Consider the following 14,394-nt stretch of genomic DNA (forward strand, 5'->3'; position numbering starts at 1 on the left):
ATTGGGCGGAGACGAAGCGGCGGCGGCGGATTGCGGCGGCGGCGGCGGCTCGGACTGGAGGGAGAGGAAGGGGCGGGGCGTGCGGTTTGAATGGGGAAGGAGGAAGAGGAAACGGCGAGCGCGGGGGAGGAGAAAAGGCGCGGCGCGCGGGACACGAGGGGGCGGCGGCCACGCTGGACGGCCCAGCGGCCGCCGGCGTGCCGCGCCGCGCGGGCGCCCAACGGGCGGGCGCAGAGGCGCGGGCGGCGCGGAGAGGGTGGCTGACGCGCGGGCCCGGGCGCGCGGAGGAGAGGGGGAGGGGCTGACAGGTGGGGCCGGGAGGAGGGGAAAAAGGGAAAGGCAACGGCTCGACTTACAAATTCAAAAACGTGCACTTCCCGGGCTCCAAAAATCACCAAATTTTTATGGAAGCTAGATCAAATCATCAAGGACACAATGCAACAACAAGAGCTTAAAAATCTGTTATGGATTGTTCACAAAAATTCAAACAACATTGCAGTTTTCAAACTTTCCAAGAATTTTATGGCTCGGGTTAGGCATTCAAAAATTGCACAAAAATATCCACAAATCACCATTTGAAATCTAGTATTTGAATAAAATATTTGGGGGCACAATCACATAGCGAAATTTAAACTTACTTCACAACTTATACATAATTCACACAAGAAAATGGATGGTCACATGTAATTAAGTGCATATGATGCTCCATAATGCTTGGATGATGCTCATGATGATGTTGCTTAATTTTTAATCCCGTGCTTTTAATTTTTGGGTCGTGACAATAAGCCTCCGAAGTGGTGGTGGATTGCAGAAACAAGAAGCCATAAATGGAAGTGTGGCATCAGGAATCTCCCCCACGAGCAGTTCTCGAACACTCATGAACAGCTTGTAGAGCGACGACGTACATGCTTCCCTGTGGCCTTCCGCATCAGGTGCATCAGTAGAATGGCGCCAACTAACTCCAAGAATCCTCAGATTGGTAAGATCGCCGAGGCCCTGGACGAACTTTACAGATTGAAAACCCAAACCGATCATATATAGCTCCTCCAATGCCTGCAGATTTCTGATCCCATCAGGTAGTTTCAACCCCGCATTGACACAAAGACGCACTAGTCTCTGCAATTGGATAATACTTGCCGGTAGTTTCTCAAGTTTGGTGCGTAAGACATCTAGTGTTTCTAGATGTTGCAGCTTGTCTATATCTTCAGGGAGCGTGAAGCCACTGGAAAAATTCTCTATCCTCAAATACTTCAATTGACTGAAACTTTTGACATGTCCAAGAAGATAACATTCTTCAAGATAACCTTTTATATTCAGCACTCGCAAGACTTGGTTACTTAGAAACTCGGAGGCATGCTGGTTAAGCACTGAATTAGAGCCGAAAGTATTAATGGATCGAATATGTGCTGCTTGTTTCATTGTCTTGACCATCTCTTCAGCCGGGCCAGAAATGTCTTCCTGGATGGATAAACGGCGAATCTTGTTGGAAGAATAATTTTCAGAAAACCCATTGCGATTCCATATAGTAACAAAATTGTCCTCGACAGCCTTTGATACAATAAACTCAAGTATGACATCATGAACTCTGCAAGTCTTCACTGTTGCGCCATCTTCCCCAACCTTGACTGGCTGGACCAAACTTCTATTGATCAGATCATTCAAGAAACTTCTCCCTAGCAGCTCCATACTTTCTCTGTCTTGTCCAGGAATCAGTGCTTCGGCTACCCATAACAATATCAACTCTCTGCAATCAATCAAATAGTCCTCCGGAAACACACTCAGATATAACAAACAGCTCTTTAGATGGCGAGGAAGGTCAAAGTAACTAAGCAGCAATATTATTTTCATTTTATCAATGTGAGAATCTTTGTCAACTGCAGCAGAAATGGACTTCAATGTACTGACCCAGACTTCCACCGTTTGCCTTTTGTTTGCTAATAAACCAGCTATACTGATTATGGCTAGTGGTAAGCCACCACATTTCTTCAGAATATCACTGGATACTTTCCTTAAATCTTGAGGACAATCTTCACGGGAGCAAAATAGTCTTTTAAAGAATAATCTCTGAGAGTCGTCATCTCCAAGTGGCTGCGCTTCGTACATATGTGCACCAATACCAGCACAACATGATTTGGCTACAGTTTTACTGCGTGTCGTAGTAATTACTATGCTTCCATTGTCATTGCGAGGTAAGGCAGATTCTATAAGCTCCCATGCTGCTACACTCCATATATCATCAATCAAGATTAGGTACCTGCATGCATTATATTGGTTGTGGAACTATATTAAATGGTGCAGATATCTGCGAAATGTAAAAGAGATGGATTGTAAGAGGCATAATTTTCTCTCAGAGTGTATTACACGCATAGTCAACAAAACTTCCCGGTACGTAGGTACGAGGAACGTGAATCGACAACTTTAAGTTCCCGGGTCTTAAGGGGTATACCTCTTCGGGACGTTTGGATCGAGGTTAGGATCATTATCCCTGGTTAATTAGGATGATATATCCGGAACGTAGCTATGGAACGAGGATCGTGATCCCGTATTTCTCTCTTCCTCTCTCCCCTCCCTTCCTCTCTTCCTCCGGATCCCCCCTCCCCTCCTTTGCCGCCCCCGCCTCCCCTCCTCCCCCACCCCCGCCGGCTCCCCTCCCCAGCCTCCCTTCCCATGCGGAGTGGCGCAGGCAGAGCAGCGCTGCACGGCTGCGGGAGAGCGGCGCGACGCGGGTAGAGCGAGCGGCGCGGCGCGGGCGGCCGCGGACGGGAGGGCGGGAGGAGCGAGAACACGGCACCGTACGTTTCCTCCCTCCGCACGGGCTAGCCGCGCCTTCTTCCCGCCCTTTCCGGCGTCGCCAGCTCGTGCCCAAAAACTATATTATTTGGTTCAATTTACCTCTTGGTATAATTGTTTTTCACACAAAAGTAAGGGACATCATAAAAATGTATTATGGGGTATCCAGATTTTAGCCATACAATGAGGGGAGTAATTTGGATTTTTTTTCACAAATTAAACTTGCACTAAGGATTAAGATGTTACCTGGTTTATTTATAAATAGATTATTCTCACCAAATATGACCTCGAAGAAATTAGCATTGAGATAAAACTTGTAGCCTATGTAATTCCAATGAAAATATACAACATCTATTCTTCGGATGGAATCTTGCTAAGTTTATTTGGCGAACATTCAAGATTCCTTTGAGTTACACCATCCAATGAGTGTTCAAGACATGGTTAAATGGACACAAGAATAATCTTAGGAGAAAAAATTTTGGTTACAGCCATTGCGATGTGTAAGGCAATATTTCCAAAACATGGTTGTATCAAAGAATACGGAGGCTAGGGCCTCTTTCATTTACTATATGAAATAGACTACCCCTTTATCAAAAAAATAGAAACTAAAGCTGCGGTACCAATTGTGACAACCAGTTTATGCTCCCTGGGGGGCTGAAACAGACAAACAGATGATTACTCATACTGATATTTATTTTCCATATCATGCATTCATGGTCATGGTTCTTCTGGTATGGTCATGGTCGTGATATTTCTTTTCCACGTCATTAATTCAAGGTTATGGCTGCACCCGTGGAGCCATCCAATCTTGATGCGTTCTTTTGACCTGGACTATGGGACGGTTATGATGGACTCCTGCTACACCTCTGATGTCATCCTCCAAAGAATCCACTTCGTCAGAAGTAGCAGCTGTGCAGTTAGTACAGAGATCGACATATTTGAGGCCTGCCAGATTCTGCAGCCCAAGGACCAGGCCACCGTCCCCATACTTGAACTGGCACCATGCCGGGAGTAGCAGCTTGAGCCTTTGGAGCTTTGGCATGGCTCCCGGCTCAAATTCCAGCGCCACCGCCGTCTCAAGCGCACAGCGGACTGTAAATTTGACCAAACGCTGGAACCCTTCACTGTTGATTGCATACCTTGGGTGGAAAATGCCTAGGATGGGTAAACTGCTTGACTCTCCTTCTTTGCCAGGCAATAAGCGAACAGTAAGAGAGACTAGGATGGGTAAACTTGCTAGGATGTTTATTCCTTCCTTGCTTACTTCACCCCAAAGTTCGATGCGGAGGTGGGTCAAATTGAGTAGCGAGCTGATTTGATGGGGCACGGCACTTAAATGATTACCAAGGACAAGCCTCTGAAGTGGTGGTGGAGTACCGACGCATAATGACATGAATGAAAGCGTGGCATCAGGCCACTCCCACACATGTAGCTGTCGAAGTCTCGTGAACAGCTTGGTGAGCGAGGAGATACATGCTTTCTCTTTCTCTACGTCACGTACTTCAGTAGCGTCCGTCCAGATAATTGCAAGTACCTTCAAATTGGTCAGATCGCTGAGCCCTTGGATAAACTTTACAGATTGAGAACTCAAATTGATCATTGACAGCTCTTCCAGGGCCTGCAGATTTCCAATGCCATCGGGTAGTTGCATCAAAAAACTCACATTAAGACGCACTAATCTCTGCAATTGGATAATACTTGCCGGTAGTTTACTAAAGTTGGTGCTAGTAAAGTTTAGTGTCTCTAGATGTTGCAGCGTTTCTAAATCTTCTGGGAGCTCGCAGCCCCCGGGCCTAATATCCATAATACCAAAATACTTCATTTGACTGATTCTTTTGACCTGTCCAAGATAGCATTCTCCATCAACCTGAAGACCTCTTATATTCAGCACTCGCAAGACTTGGTTACTTAAAAACTTGGAGGCGTGCTTTACCAGCCCTGAATTATTACAGCCAAAAATATTAATCGATCGAATATGTGCGTGTTTCATTGTCTTGACCATCTCTTCAACTGGGCCAGAAATGTCTTCTTGTATGGATAAACGGCGGATCTTGTTACAAGTATAATTTTGAGAGAATCCATTACGATTCCATATAGTAACAAAGTTGTCCTCCACAGCCTTTGATACAATAAACTCAAGTATGACATCATGAACTCTGCAAGTTTTCACTGTTGAGCCATCTACTTCAACCTTGGCAGGCTGGACCAAGCTTCTGTTGATCAGATCATTCAAGTAACTTCTCCCAAGCTGCTCCATACTTTCTCTGTCTTGTCCAGGAATCAGTGCTTCGGCTACCCATAACACTATCAACTCTCTGCAATTAATCAAATAGTCCTCCGGAAACACACTCAGATATAACAAACAGCTCTTTAGATGGCGAGGAAGGTCAAAGTAACTAAGCAGCAATATTCTTTTCATTTTATCAATGTGAGAATCTTTGTCAACTGCAGCAGAAATGGACTTCAATGTATTGACCCAGACTTCCACCGTTTGCCTTTTGTTTGCTAATAAACCAGCTATACTGATTATGGCTAGTGGTAAGCCACCACATTTCTTCAGAATATCACTGGATACTTCCCTTAAATCTTGAGGACAATCTTCACGGGAGCAAAATAGTCTTTTAAAGAATAATCTCTGAGAGTCGTCATCTCCAAGTGGCTGCGCTTCGTACATATGTGCACCAATACCAGCACAACATGATTTGGCTACAGTTTTACTGCGTGTCGTAGTAATTACTATGCTTCCATTGTCATTGCGAGGTAAGGCAGATTCTATAAGCTCCCATGCTGCTACACTCCATATATCATCAATCAAGATTAGGTACCTGCATGCATTGGTTGTGGAACTACATTAAATGGTGCAGATATCTGCGAAATGTAAAAGAGATGGATTGCAAGTGGCATAATTTTCTCTCAGAGTGTATTACACGCACAGTCAACAAAAGTTCCCGGTACCTAGGTACGAGGAACGTGAATCGACAATTTTAAGTTCCTGGATCTTAGGGGTATACCTCCTAGGGACGTTGGGATCGAGGTTAGGATCATGATCCCTAGTTAATTGGGACAATACCCGAAACATAGCTACGGATTCCTCTCTCCCCTCCCTTCCTCTCTTCCTCCGGATCCCCCCTCCTCCGCCGCCCCCGCCAGCTCCCCTCCTCCCCCACCCCCGCCCTCCCCGGCCTCCCTTCCCATGCGGAGCGGCGCAGGCAGAGCAGCAGCGCCGCACGGCTGCGGGAGGGCGGCGCGGCGCGGCAGAGCGAGCGGCGCAGCACGGGCGGCCGCGGACGGGAGGGCGGGAGTAACGCGGCACCGTACGTCTCCTCCCTCCACACGGGCTAGCCGCGCCTTCTTCCCACCCTTTCCGGAATCGCCAGCTCATGCCCCGCCGTTCTTCCCACCCTCGCCGACGTCGTCGGCTCCTGCGTGACGATCTAGTACCACCGGAATAGGTTCCATCCACAATCCTGCGACCGTACCGCTGCGTTCCCGTTCCGTGATCCGGAACGAAAGTTCTGGGAACGGGGAACGTCGCAACGTACCGTGTTCCGTGTGACTGTGATTACACGTGCTAGCAATTTAGGCTGGAACCTACTTCCGTTATCTGATAAAAAGACTACAACCTCCCAAATGATAAGTGTCACATTAGAACAGAGTCCCATTATTTAAATGCGTATGATCTTTTAAAAAAAGGTTTGCAAAATCATTCTCTCTATCCAGAAAGTTTTGCTGAATCTAAATGTATTCAGTGGCATAGAGTAAATTTTCTACCGAAATAAATATCATACACACATAATGTAACCATTAGTAGAAGAAAAATATCTTGTGTACCTCTTGTCAATTAAGTAGTCTCTCATATTGCGTATGAGCTGCTCCATCTCCCACCTTTCGGTCTGGTCGTCAAACTGGTTGTTGCTTATTTGAGACAATATATCACTGAGGCGTTTCTTAATATCTGGAGTCTGAGATACAGACACGAAGGCCCGGCAATCAAATGCTTCAGTGATTTTGCGGTATACCTCCATGGCCAGAGTGGTCTTCCCCTGCCCAGCGGTTCCATAGATGGAAACCACCTTGTGCTGCATCTCTTCACATGTTAACAATTCGATGATCTCCTTGCGAGGACCATCAATTCCCACGAGATCCCTCGCCTCTGCAAAGAGTGCAGGTGCTCGAAGATCCAAGAGCACTGGCTGAGGTGAGGCGGCGTGGATGTCGTAGCGTTTGGCCCGCTCGCTCTGCTCGATCACGAGGCTCTTGAGTTTTTGGATCTCCTCTGCCAATCCCCGGTCCTGCAACAAGATCTTCACCTTCCGCACAGCCTTGCGCACGAAGTTGGCCTTGGAACCCCCATGGCTGTGATTGAGCCTGAAACGGTCGATGAAATCTTCGATATCGTAGGATAGCTCACGCACCTTGCTTCTCCAATCTTTGGCCAGTGGATCAATCTGGTCGTCGTCCTTCTCCGCGAGATTCTGCAGCACGGCGTCCATGGTGCTCAGCTCCTCCTTCAGGAAGCGGATCCCATCCTCAGCGCCTCGGGCGAGCTGGTACTTCTCGCCGAGCATGGCGGTCAGCTTGCCGATCACGGAGCCCATCACGCCCGTTGCCGCGCTCGCCATCACTTCGGCCATCACGACTCGCAAGCACTCGCTCTAAGCCAAATGCTAGCTCGATTGTAGTGGTGTGAGAGAGGAAGCGCACTTCAATTCTCAGGTTAATTACTCGCCGATGGTGCGTGTGGGGACCTAGAGATTATTAAAACTAAAGGAGAGGATATCAATTTGTGGATACCTGCTACAGCACACGCCAAACTGCACTTTGGATATACCTGCTCCAACTTCATTAAGTAAATGGCCTGCTTTAGATGGTGGTTCAGCAAGTAGCCATACAAAACGTTAAAGCTTGTTCACATCAACGCGGACATAAATGTTTTTAAAAATCTGTGTTTTGACCGAGGTGATTTGTAATATGTGCCGTCCAACGTATTTAACTGCTACACTACTTAAAAGTTTTTAGAGGCGGGTAAAAATGTATTTTTAGGAGCGGATGTTGTACCGTCCCTAATTCTCGCAGCTCAAAGTGCGATTTTTAGATGCGGGTAATGCGCCCACCCCTAAAAATAATTTCTAGCGGCGGGTCGCGATGTGATCTACCCCTAAAAATCAATTTGTAGGGACGGTTCACAGCATGATCCGCCTCTACAAATCGATTTCTAAAAAATTAAAAAGAAAACAAAAAATAACAAAATAAAAAAAATTTGCAGCCAACTAGCCACCACCACAAGCCCCTGTACTATCGAGCTACGATTTTTTTGACGAAATATCAACACTTGCATTTCGAACTGCATACCTCAAGCTTCGCGCGTACTTTTCTCTCCACCACACTATACAGTCACTTGTGACTCTAAGGGATATCCTATTCTTTTATATTAACTCTCATTTCTAGGGGCGGGTGACGCCACCACCCGCCCCTAAAAATATTTTTCAATTTTGTTCCAAAAATTCAATTAAATATTTATATATAGCAAAACAAATAAAAAAGATGAAACTTCTACGCTGAACTATAGATAAAAAATATACCAAATATATTTCATGTTTCATGGAGACCTTATTCTCCGCCTCTCCCCTGCAGTCTAAAGGGAATTCTAAAGACGCTGCTGGCGAGCCCCCGGAGCCCATCTCCGCTGCTCCTGTCTCAACGTTGGCACCCCCTCCGGCCCCAATTCATCGGAAACCCATCAACGTGGAAATGAGCGAGCAGGAGCCTGAGAGTGATGATGAAACGGAAGGGGGTGGGAAAATTGAAGTTGCTGATTCTGCGGCGCTGACCGTGAAGCCTCACGAGACTGTCATGCTCCGCCCTCATCAATCTTCCTCCAAGTCTTCGAGTGCTGGCTCGTCATCATCGTTGTCAAACGATAGCGACGAGAAAGAGCAACATGCCAGTGCCGACAAGCCCGTCACCGATGCCCCATGTGCTCGCCGGGCTTCGGCTGTCAGCGAAGTCTCCGAAGGAGGCGGCAGCCAGTCTGAGAGCGACGCTTACTTCGTGAGTCAGGAGGACCCTGCGGCTGTTGATGCTGAACTAAACGCATCGGGAGCTAAACTGATCGGGGGTCGCATCCTTGGGAGCCTTCGGTTTGAAAGTAGTGATCGCGAGCACCGGTTTCTATCCGAAGCAGGGGGTTGTTTTGCTTTCCGCTGATGGAGAAGGAACTGATGAAAACTGGTGTTTCGAATGCGCTTCGTTGTGCTGGGGACTTGGCCAGGAAGACCTTCATCGCGACGCGTTGCGGCGCTCGCCAAATCGAGGCCCGTGGGTCCCCTTCGTCCCAGATGGGGACCCTTGAGGAGAAAATTGCCAAGCTGGAGGAGGAGAAAACAGCCCTCGCAAAAGAACTTGAATATGAAAAATCACAGCATGCCTCGGCAGTCCAGACATCGAAGGTATTGGAAGATCAACTAAAGAAATCCTGAGCAGAGATGGCCGAGGTGAAAACTGAGCTTGCCACAGCCACCAAAAGGCGCCAAAGGATTAAGGACAAGTTCAACATCTTGCTTCAGGCCCTCGGTGCCGTGGAGATGGTTCTTCAGGAGATGCCGAGCTTCATGTCATCTTATGGGCTCACTGCTCCGGAGCTTGCCGTCGACGGCTTGGATGTGAACCAGTTTTTCAATTGGCTTCAGATTTGCCTTGCTATGCTAGACACTGGAAGCAAGTTGTATGGAAATTTGAGCGCCATCGTCGCCGCCATTTGAGCGCCATCGTCGCCGCACGGACACTGGCGGCTTCGGTGTGCGGTTTGCTGCCCACGGAATCCGACACTGCCCAGACAATATCCAAAACTTAGCTTCGGGCTCTTCAGAATGCTTCTTTAGGTTGGCCTTCGGAAGAAGCTGTTTGTCCCGAAAACCTTCCTCGTCTACCGAAGAATGTTGCCAAGAATTTTATCGAGTCTTTTTTCAAGGGCCAAGGAATAGAGCTTGTCCAGCGTGAAGGGCTTCGCGTACATGACCAGGTGCGTTGAATTATGTTCAATTATTGCGTTTTGGTCACTTACTCCGGTGGTGAGTACTAACAGTTGTTGCTTGTTTGTACAGTTGCAATGGAAGGCCAAAACTTGTGCTGAGGAATTCCTTCGAGAACATGGAAGCCTGACGTCTGAACCGGAAGTCTCTGTCCCTATGAACACTGATGGACCTTCCAGCGTGGAAGCCAAAGCGCAATAGGGCGAAATGGCTCCCGATGGCGGCGGCGGCGCGCTTGGTTCTCCTTCGAATACTGGGGAGGTGTGAGGAGAGTGGAACATTTTAATTTAGGACTGAGGTTGTAATATTCTTTTGATACTAACACCTTTGGCCTGCGCAAGACCCTGCGGTGGAACCTGCGCGGGTTACCGAAGGTATTCTGTCTATCACTATGAATCGCGATGACTTCTTCGTGACAGGGGAAAGCTGGGCAAAATTTTGCATCCCTCTATTTCCTTTGATGACTTTTAGATTATCAAGCTCCGTAGTTATGAATGACTAAGGGTGGATATCGAGCCACCTTGGCACGGCTCAGCTCAGCTTGAGCTGGCTCGTTATGATAACCAGCTAGCTCGGCTCAGCTCATTATCGAGACGAGCTAGAAATTGGGCTTGGCTCGGCTCGTTTGCAAGCTCTAGCTGGCTCAGTTAGCTTGTGAGCCAGCTCAAAAACAGCGTAGCCTGTCCATGGCAGTAGGCAGCAACCTGCAGGGAGCGAGGGCTCGAGGCAGCGAAACCATAGGCAGCTCGACTAGAGCTAGGCGCGGCGGGCAGGGTGGCTTGGCGTCGGGGTCGTCGAGCAGCCGGAGCTAGGCACAGGTCCGCTGCCTAACTGTTATCGCCATAATTTGACTGGGCCAGAGGATGGGCCGAGAGCAACATGGGCTGAAGGAGATCATGGTGACGGTTTGCGAATCGGCTTCTGTGCGAGCGTATTAAGGGCCGGGATGGTCATGTGTTTAATAAGGATAGTTTAAATATAGTAAGTTAGAGATTGTATCGTAATCAGTTAGGGTTAGTTAAAAAGATCAAGTCTCCGGACTATAAATATATATTATGAGATTCAATAATAAGCATCCAACATTCACAACAAACTCTCGGCGCATCGCCACCCCTTTCCCAAGGGTTTCTCCAGGTAATCGACATGCTGCTCCGATCATGCTCCGCATGGTCGGAGCAGCGTCGTATTTATCTGCTTATCTTTGTGTTTCTCGTGCTGAAGCGTTGTTGATGGTGAGTAACGCTAGTTATTTTAAACGATTATGATACTGCATTAGTTCTTAATAGTATGTCTTTGCTCTGCTTGCTGTTCGTAATCGTTTAGCTGACTTTGTGCGTGATCCTAGGTGCAAGGGCAGCACCTTGCTCTATTCTCAATTAGTAGATCTAATCTGTTATGGTAATTCTTTGTATTACAAGGATTTGGTTTAATATCCGTATGATTAGGCCCTTCAAACGGGTTGAATGTTCCGGCTGCATGTCTGGTGCTTTATGGTAATCTAAGGAGGGATTGTTCCGGAATCAGCTTATTAGTTGGTTTTTAGGCCTCTTTTTGGGTTAGCGTCTTGTTATCTTTCATGTTCGTTAGGCTTAACCATGCGTAGGATGTTCCGGTTACACGGTGAAGACTTTTACTGTCGTAGATTGGATTTTATCCTCTGGAAATACACTCAGATATGACAAACAGCTCTCTAGATGGGGAGGAAGGTCAAAGTAACTAAGCAGCAAAATTCTTTTCATCTTATCAATGGGAGAATCTTTGTCAGCTGCAGCAGAAATGGACTTCAATGTATTGCCCCAGGCTTCAGCCGTTTTGCTTCTGTTTGCTAATAAACCAGCTATACTGATTATGGCTAATGGTAGGCCACCACATTTCCTCAAAATTTCACTGGATACTTCCCTCAAATCATGGCTTTGCTTAAAGAAGAATCTGTGAGAGTCGTCATCACTAAGTGGCTTTGCTTCGTACATTTGTTCAGCAATACCAGCACTACATGATTTGGCTACTTCTTTAATGCGTGTTGTAGTAATTATTCTGCTTCCATTGTCATTGAGCGGTAATGCAGATAGCACACTCTCCCGTGTTAATACATCCCAAATATCATCAATCAAGATGAAATACCTGCATGCATTGGTTGCGGAATGGTGTTAGTAACGCCACCACAATTATTTGACATACAGAGCATGTCCTGGTACAAGAGATAGTTGGCCATTCGGGCTGCCCGGCACGGCACAGCCCGGGCCCGACTCAGCCCGGCATGATTAGGCCTGGTCCGATTGGCCTGATTACTTATTCGTGCCGGGCTGGGCCGGCCTACGTGCTGAGACCTCGGTCCAGGCAAGCAATGGAGGACTTTTAGCCGTGTCGGGCTGGCCCGATGGCCAGATTGGCCCATTAAGCACTGCAGGCACAAGGAGGAACCAAGCTGGCTGTGCCACCGCGCGGGGAGGAGCTGCCGGTCGCGCCACCGCACGGGGAGGAGATGGCGACAGCGCCGGAAGCGGCGTGGATAGCGGAGGGAAGGAGCTGGCGACGCTAGCCCCAGCCATGACGCGAGGAGGAGGAGAGGGGGCAGCACCGGCCGCCGCGGCACGAGGAGGAGAGGAGGTGGAGGCACCGCCGCAGCACGGGGGGAGACGAGGTGGCCTGCTAGCTGCGGTTCGGGAGGAGAGGAGGGGGCGGTGCCGGCCGCGGTGCAGGGGAGGAGGGGGCGGCGACGGCTGCGGCCCGGAGGAGGAGGCAACACTTGCGGCCGCACGAAGAGAGGGGTTGTGCTGGCCGCGGCCCGAAGGAGGAGGCAACGCTGGTGGCGGCCCAGAGGAGGAGGGGGCAGCGCTGGCTGCCAGCTGAGGGAGGGGCGGCGTGAGGAGGGCGGAGGGAGGGGCGGCGGCGGCTGCTGCCGGGAGAGGAAAAGGAGGCAGGCTAGCAGCAAGAGTTTGGAAAAAATGTAGTATATATATGTGGGCTGATATATAGTAATCAGGTCGAGATCGGACCGACCATCTAATCGGCCCGTGCCGTGCCGGCCCACGGGCTAAGGGAGCGCCCAGGCACGGCATGAGGCCCATACCAGGCTAGCCCAGGCCTGATTAAAATCTTGCCGGGCCAAAAAGTCGTACCTTGGGCTGGTCCACGGGTCTCGGGCCGGATGGAAAACTATGGTACAAGATATCAGAGAAATGTAAGAGGATTGATCGTAGTGTCGTATTTTTGTATGGGTACAAATATATTACAGCCTTCCAAATAGTATGTACCACATTAGAACACTTGGAGTCACACTCAAAGACATGAAGCCTGATGTTCAAATACTTAATTTTTAAAGAAAAAAATATATCTAGAAATTTTTTGAATGTTTGTTTTAAATATATCTAGAAAATTTACGTTGACATTGCAGAAGAAATATTAATCTTGGTTACCTCTTGTCCATTAGGTATTCTCTGATTGTGCGTCTGAGCTGCTCGGTCTCCCAGCTTTGCGACTGCTCGAACATGCTCTTGTTTATTTGAGACAGTATATCTCTAAGAAGCTTCTTCATATCTGGAGTTTGAGATACGGACACGAAAGCCCTGCAATCAAATGGTCCTGAGATTTTGCGGTACACCTCCATGGCGAGAGTGGTCTTCCCCTGCCCAGCGGTTCCATAGATGGACACCACCTTGTGCCGCTTCTCTTCTCCAGCTTTCAGCAACTCCATGATCTCCCCGCGAGGATCATCCATCCCCACGAGATCCCTCGCCTCCTGGAAGAGTGCAGGTGCTCGAGGGTCCAAGCACACTTGTCGATGACGTGTTGAGGCGGCGAGGCACTGGCACTGATGGATGTCGTAGCGTTTGGCCCGCTCGCTCTGCTCGATCGCAAGGCTCTTGAGTTCTTGGATCTCCTCCGCTAATCCCCGGTCCTGCAACAAGATCTTCACCTTCCGCACGGCCTTGCGCACGCAGTTGGCCTTGGAACCTCCATGGCTGCGATTGAGCATGAAGCGGTCGATGCAATCCTCGATGTCGAGGGATAGCTCACGCACCTTGTTCCTCCAATCTTTGGTCTGTCCGTCGATCTGGTCGTCGTCCTTCTCGGCGAGCTCCTGCAGCACGGCGTCCATGGTGCTCAGCTCGTCCTTAATGGACCTGATCCCGCGCCTGACCTTTCCAGCGAGCTGGTAGTTCTCGCCGAGCATGGCGGCCAGCTTGCCGATGAAGGAGCCCATCGCGGACGCGGCGGCGCTCGCCACCATTTCGGCCATCTCGATCGACTCGCAAGCAATCGCTCTAGCTAGCTGAATGCTACCTATATAGCTTGGTTGTTTGACTTTGAGAGGGGAAGGGCGCTTCAATTTCCTGTTTAACTATTGCTTGCGGCATTGCATACGACGATGGCGCAAATAATGGGATTACATTTGTGCGCATCTTCCGCGAAGTTTCGTTCCACTTTCTCTCCACCATCCCAGTTTATGTTTTTCTTTTCCGGCCATCTCGACTCGTCCACATCCATTGTGTCATCTTTTAACAAAAATACTCATTCCTGTGCTGCTAGGTTTACTAATTCCTGTCAACGGTTGGCATGCACAGACAGTAGC

The 14,394-nt window shown here is 48.7% G+C and overlaps 2 protein-coding genes across 3 annotated transcripts; both read right to left on the reverse strand.

Moving 5' to 3' along the window:
• Positions 1 to 3,147: 3,147 nt before the first annotated feature.
• On the reverse strand, positions 3,148 to 7,599 carry LOC112879080 (disease resistance protein RPP13-like). Of its 2 annotated transcripts, XM_025943417.1 has the most exons (3): positions 6,622 to 7,596; positions 5,286 to 5,615; positions 4,886 to 5,038 (listed from the first exon to the last, which is right to left on the reverse strand). In XM_025943417.1, the coding sequence occupies exons 1-3, from the start codon at positions 7,422 to 7,424 to the stop codon at positions 5,020 to 5,022; spliced, it is 1,152 nt and encodes a 383-aa protein (XP_025799202.1). In that variant the 5' UTR covers positions 7,425 to 7,596; the 3' UTR covers positions 4,886 to 5,019. The 2 variants fall into 2 exon arrangements, with proteins under 2 accessions (XP_025799201.1, XP_025799202.1); XM_025943416.1 differs by having other exon boundaries at positions 3,148 to 5,615; positions 6,622 to 7,599.
• A 5,634-nt stretch (positions 7,600 to 13,233) lies between these two features.
• On the reverse strand, positions 13,234 to 14,052 carry LOC112884455 (disease resistance protein RPP13-like). Its single transcript, XM_025949843.1, has one exon. The coding sequence runs from the start codon at positions 14,050 to 14,052 to the stop codon at positions 13,234 to 13,236; it is 819 nt and encodes a 272-aa protein (XP_025805628.1).
• Between the last annotated feature and the right edge of the window lie 342 nt (positions 14,053 to 14,394).

Source organism: Panicum hallii, chromosome 1, assembly GCF_002211085.1.
Source record: "Panicum hallii strain FIL2 chromosome 1, PHallii_v3.1, whole genome shotgun sequence".
Lineage (NCBI taxonomy): Eukaryota > Viridiplantae > Streptophyta > Magnoliopsida > Poales > Poaceae > Panicum > Panicum hallii.

What these genes read in the sequence shown, in the direction of transcription:
- LOC112879080 (XM_025943416.1), bottom strand. Translation starts at nt 7,424, where the DNA reads ATGGCCGAAGTGATGGCGAGCGCGGCAACGGGCGTGATGGGCTCCGTG. An exon ending in GACTACTTAATTGACAAGAG is followed by an intron (nt 5,616 to 6,621) that starts GTACACAAGATA and finishes CAATGCATGCAG; the next exon opens with GTACCTAATCTTGATTGATG.
- LOC112884455 (XM_025949843.1), bottom strand. Translation starts at nt 14,052, where the DNA reads ATGGTGGCGAGCGCCGCCGCGTCCGCGATGGGCTCCTTCATCGGCAAG.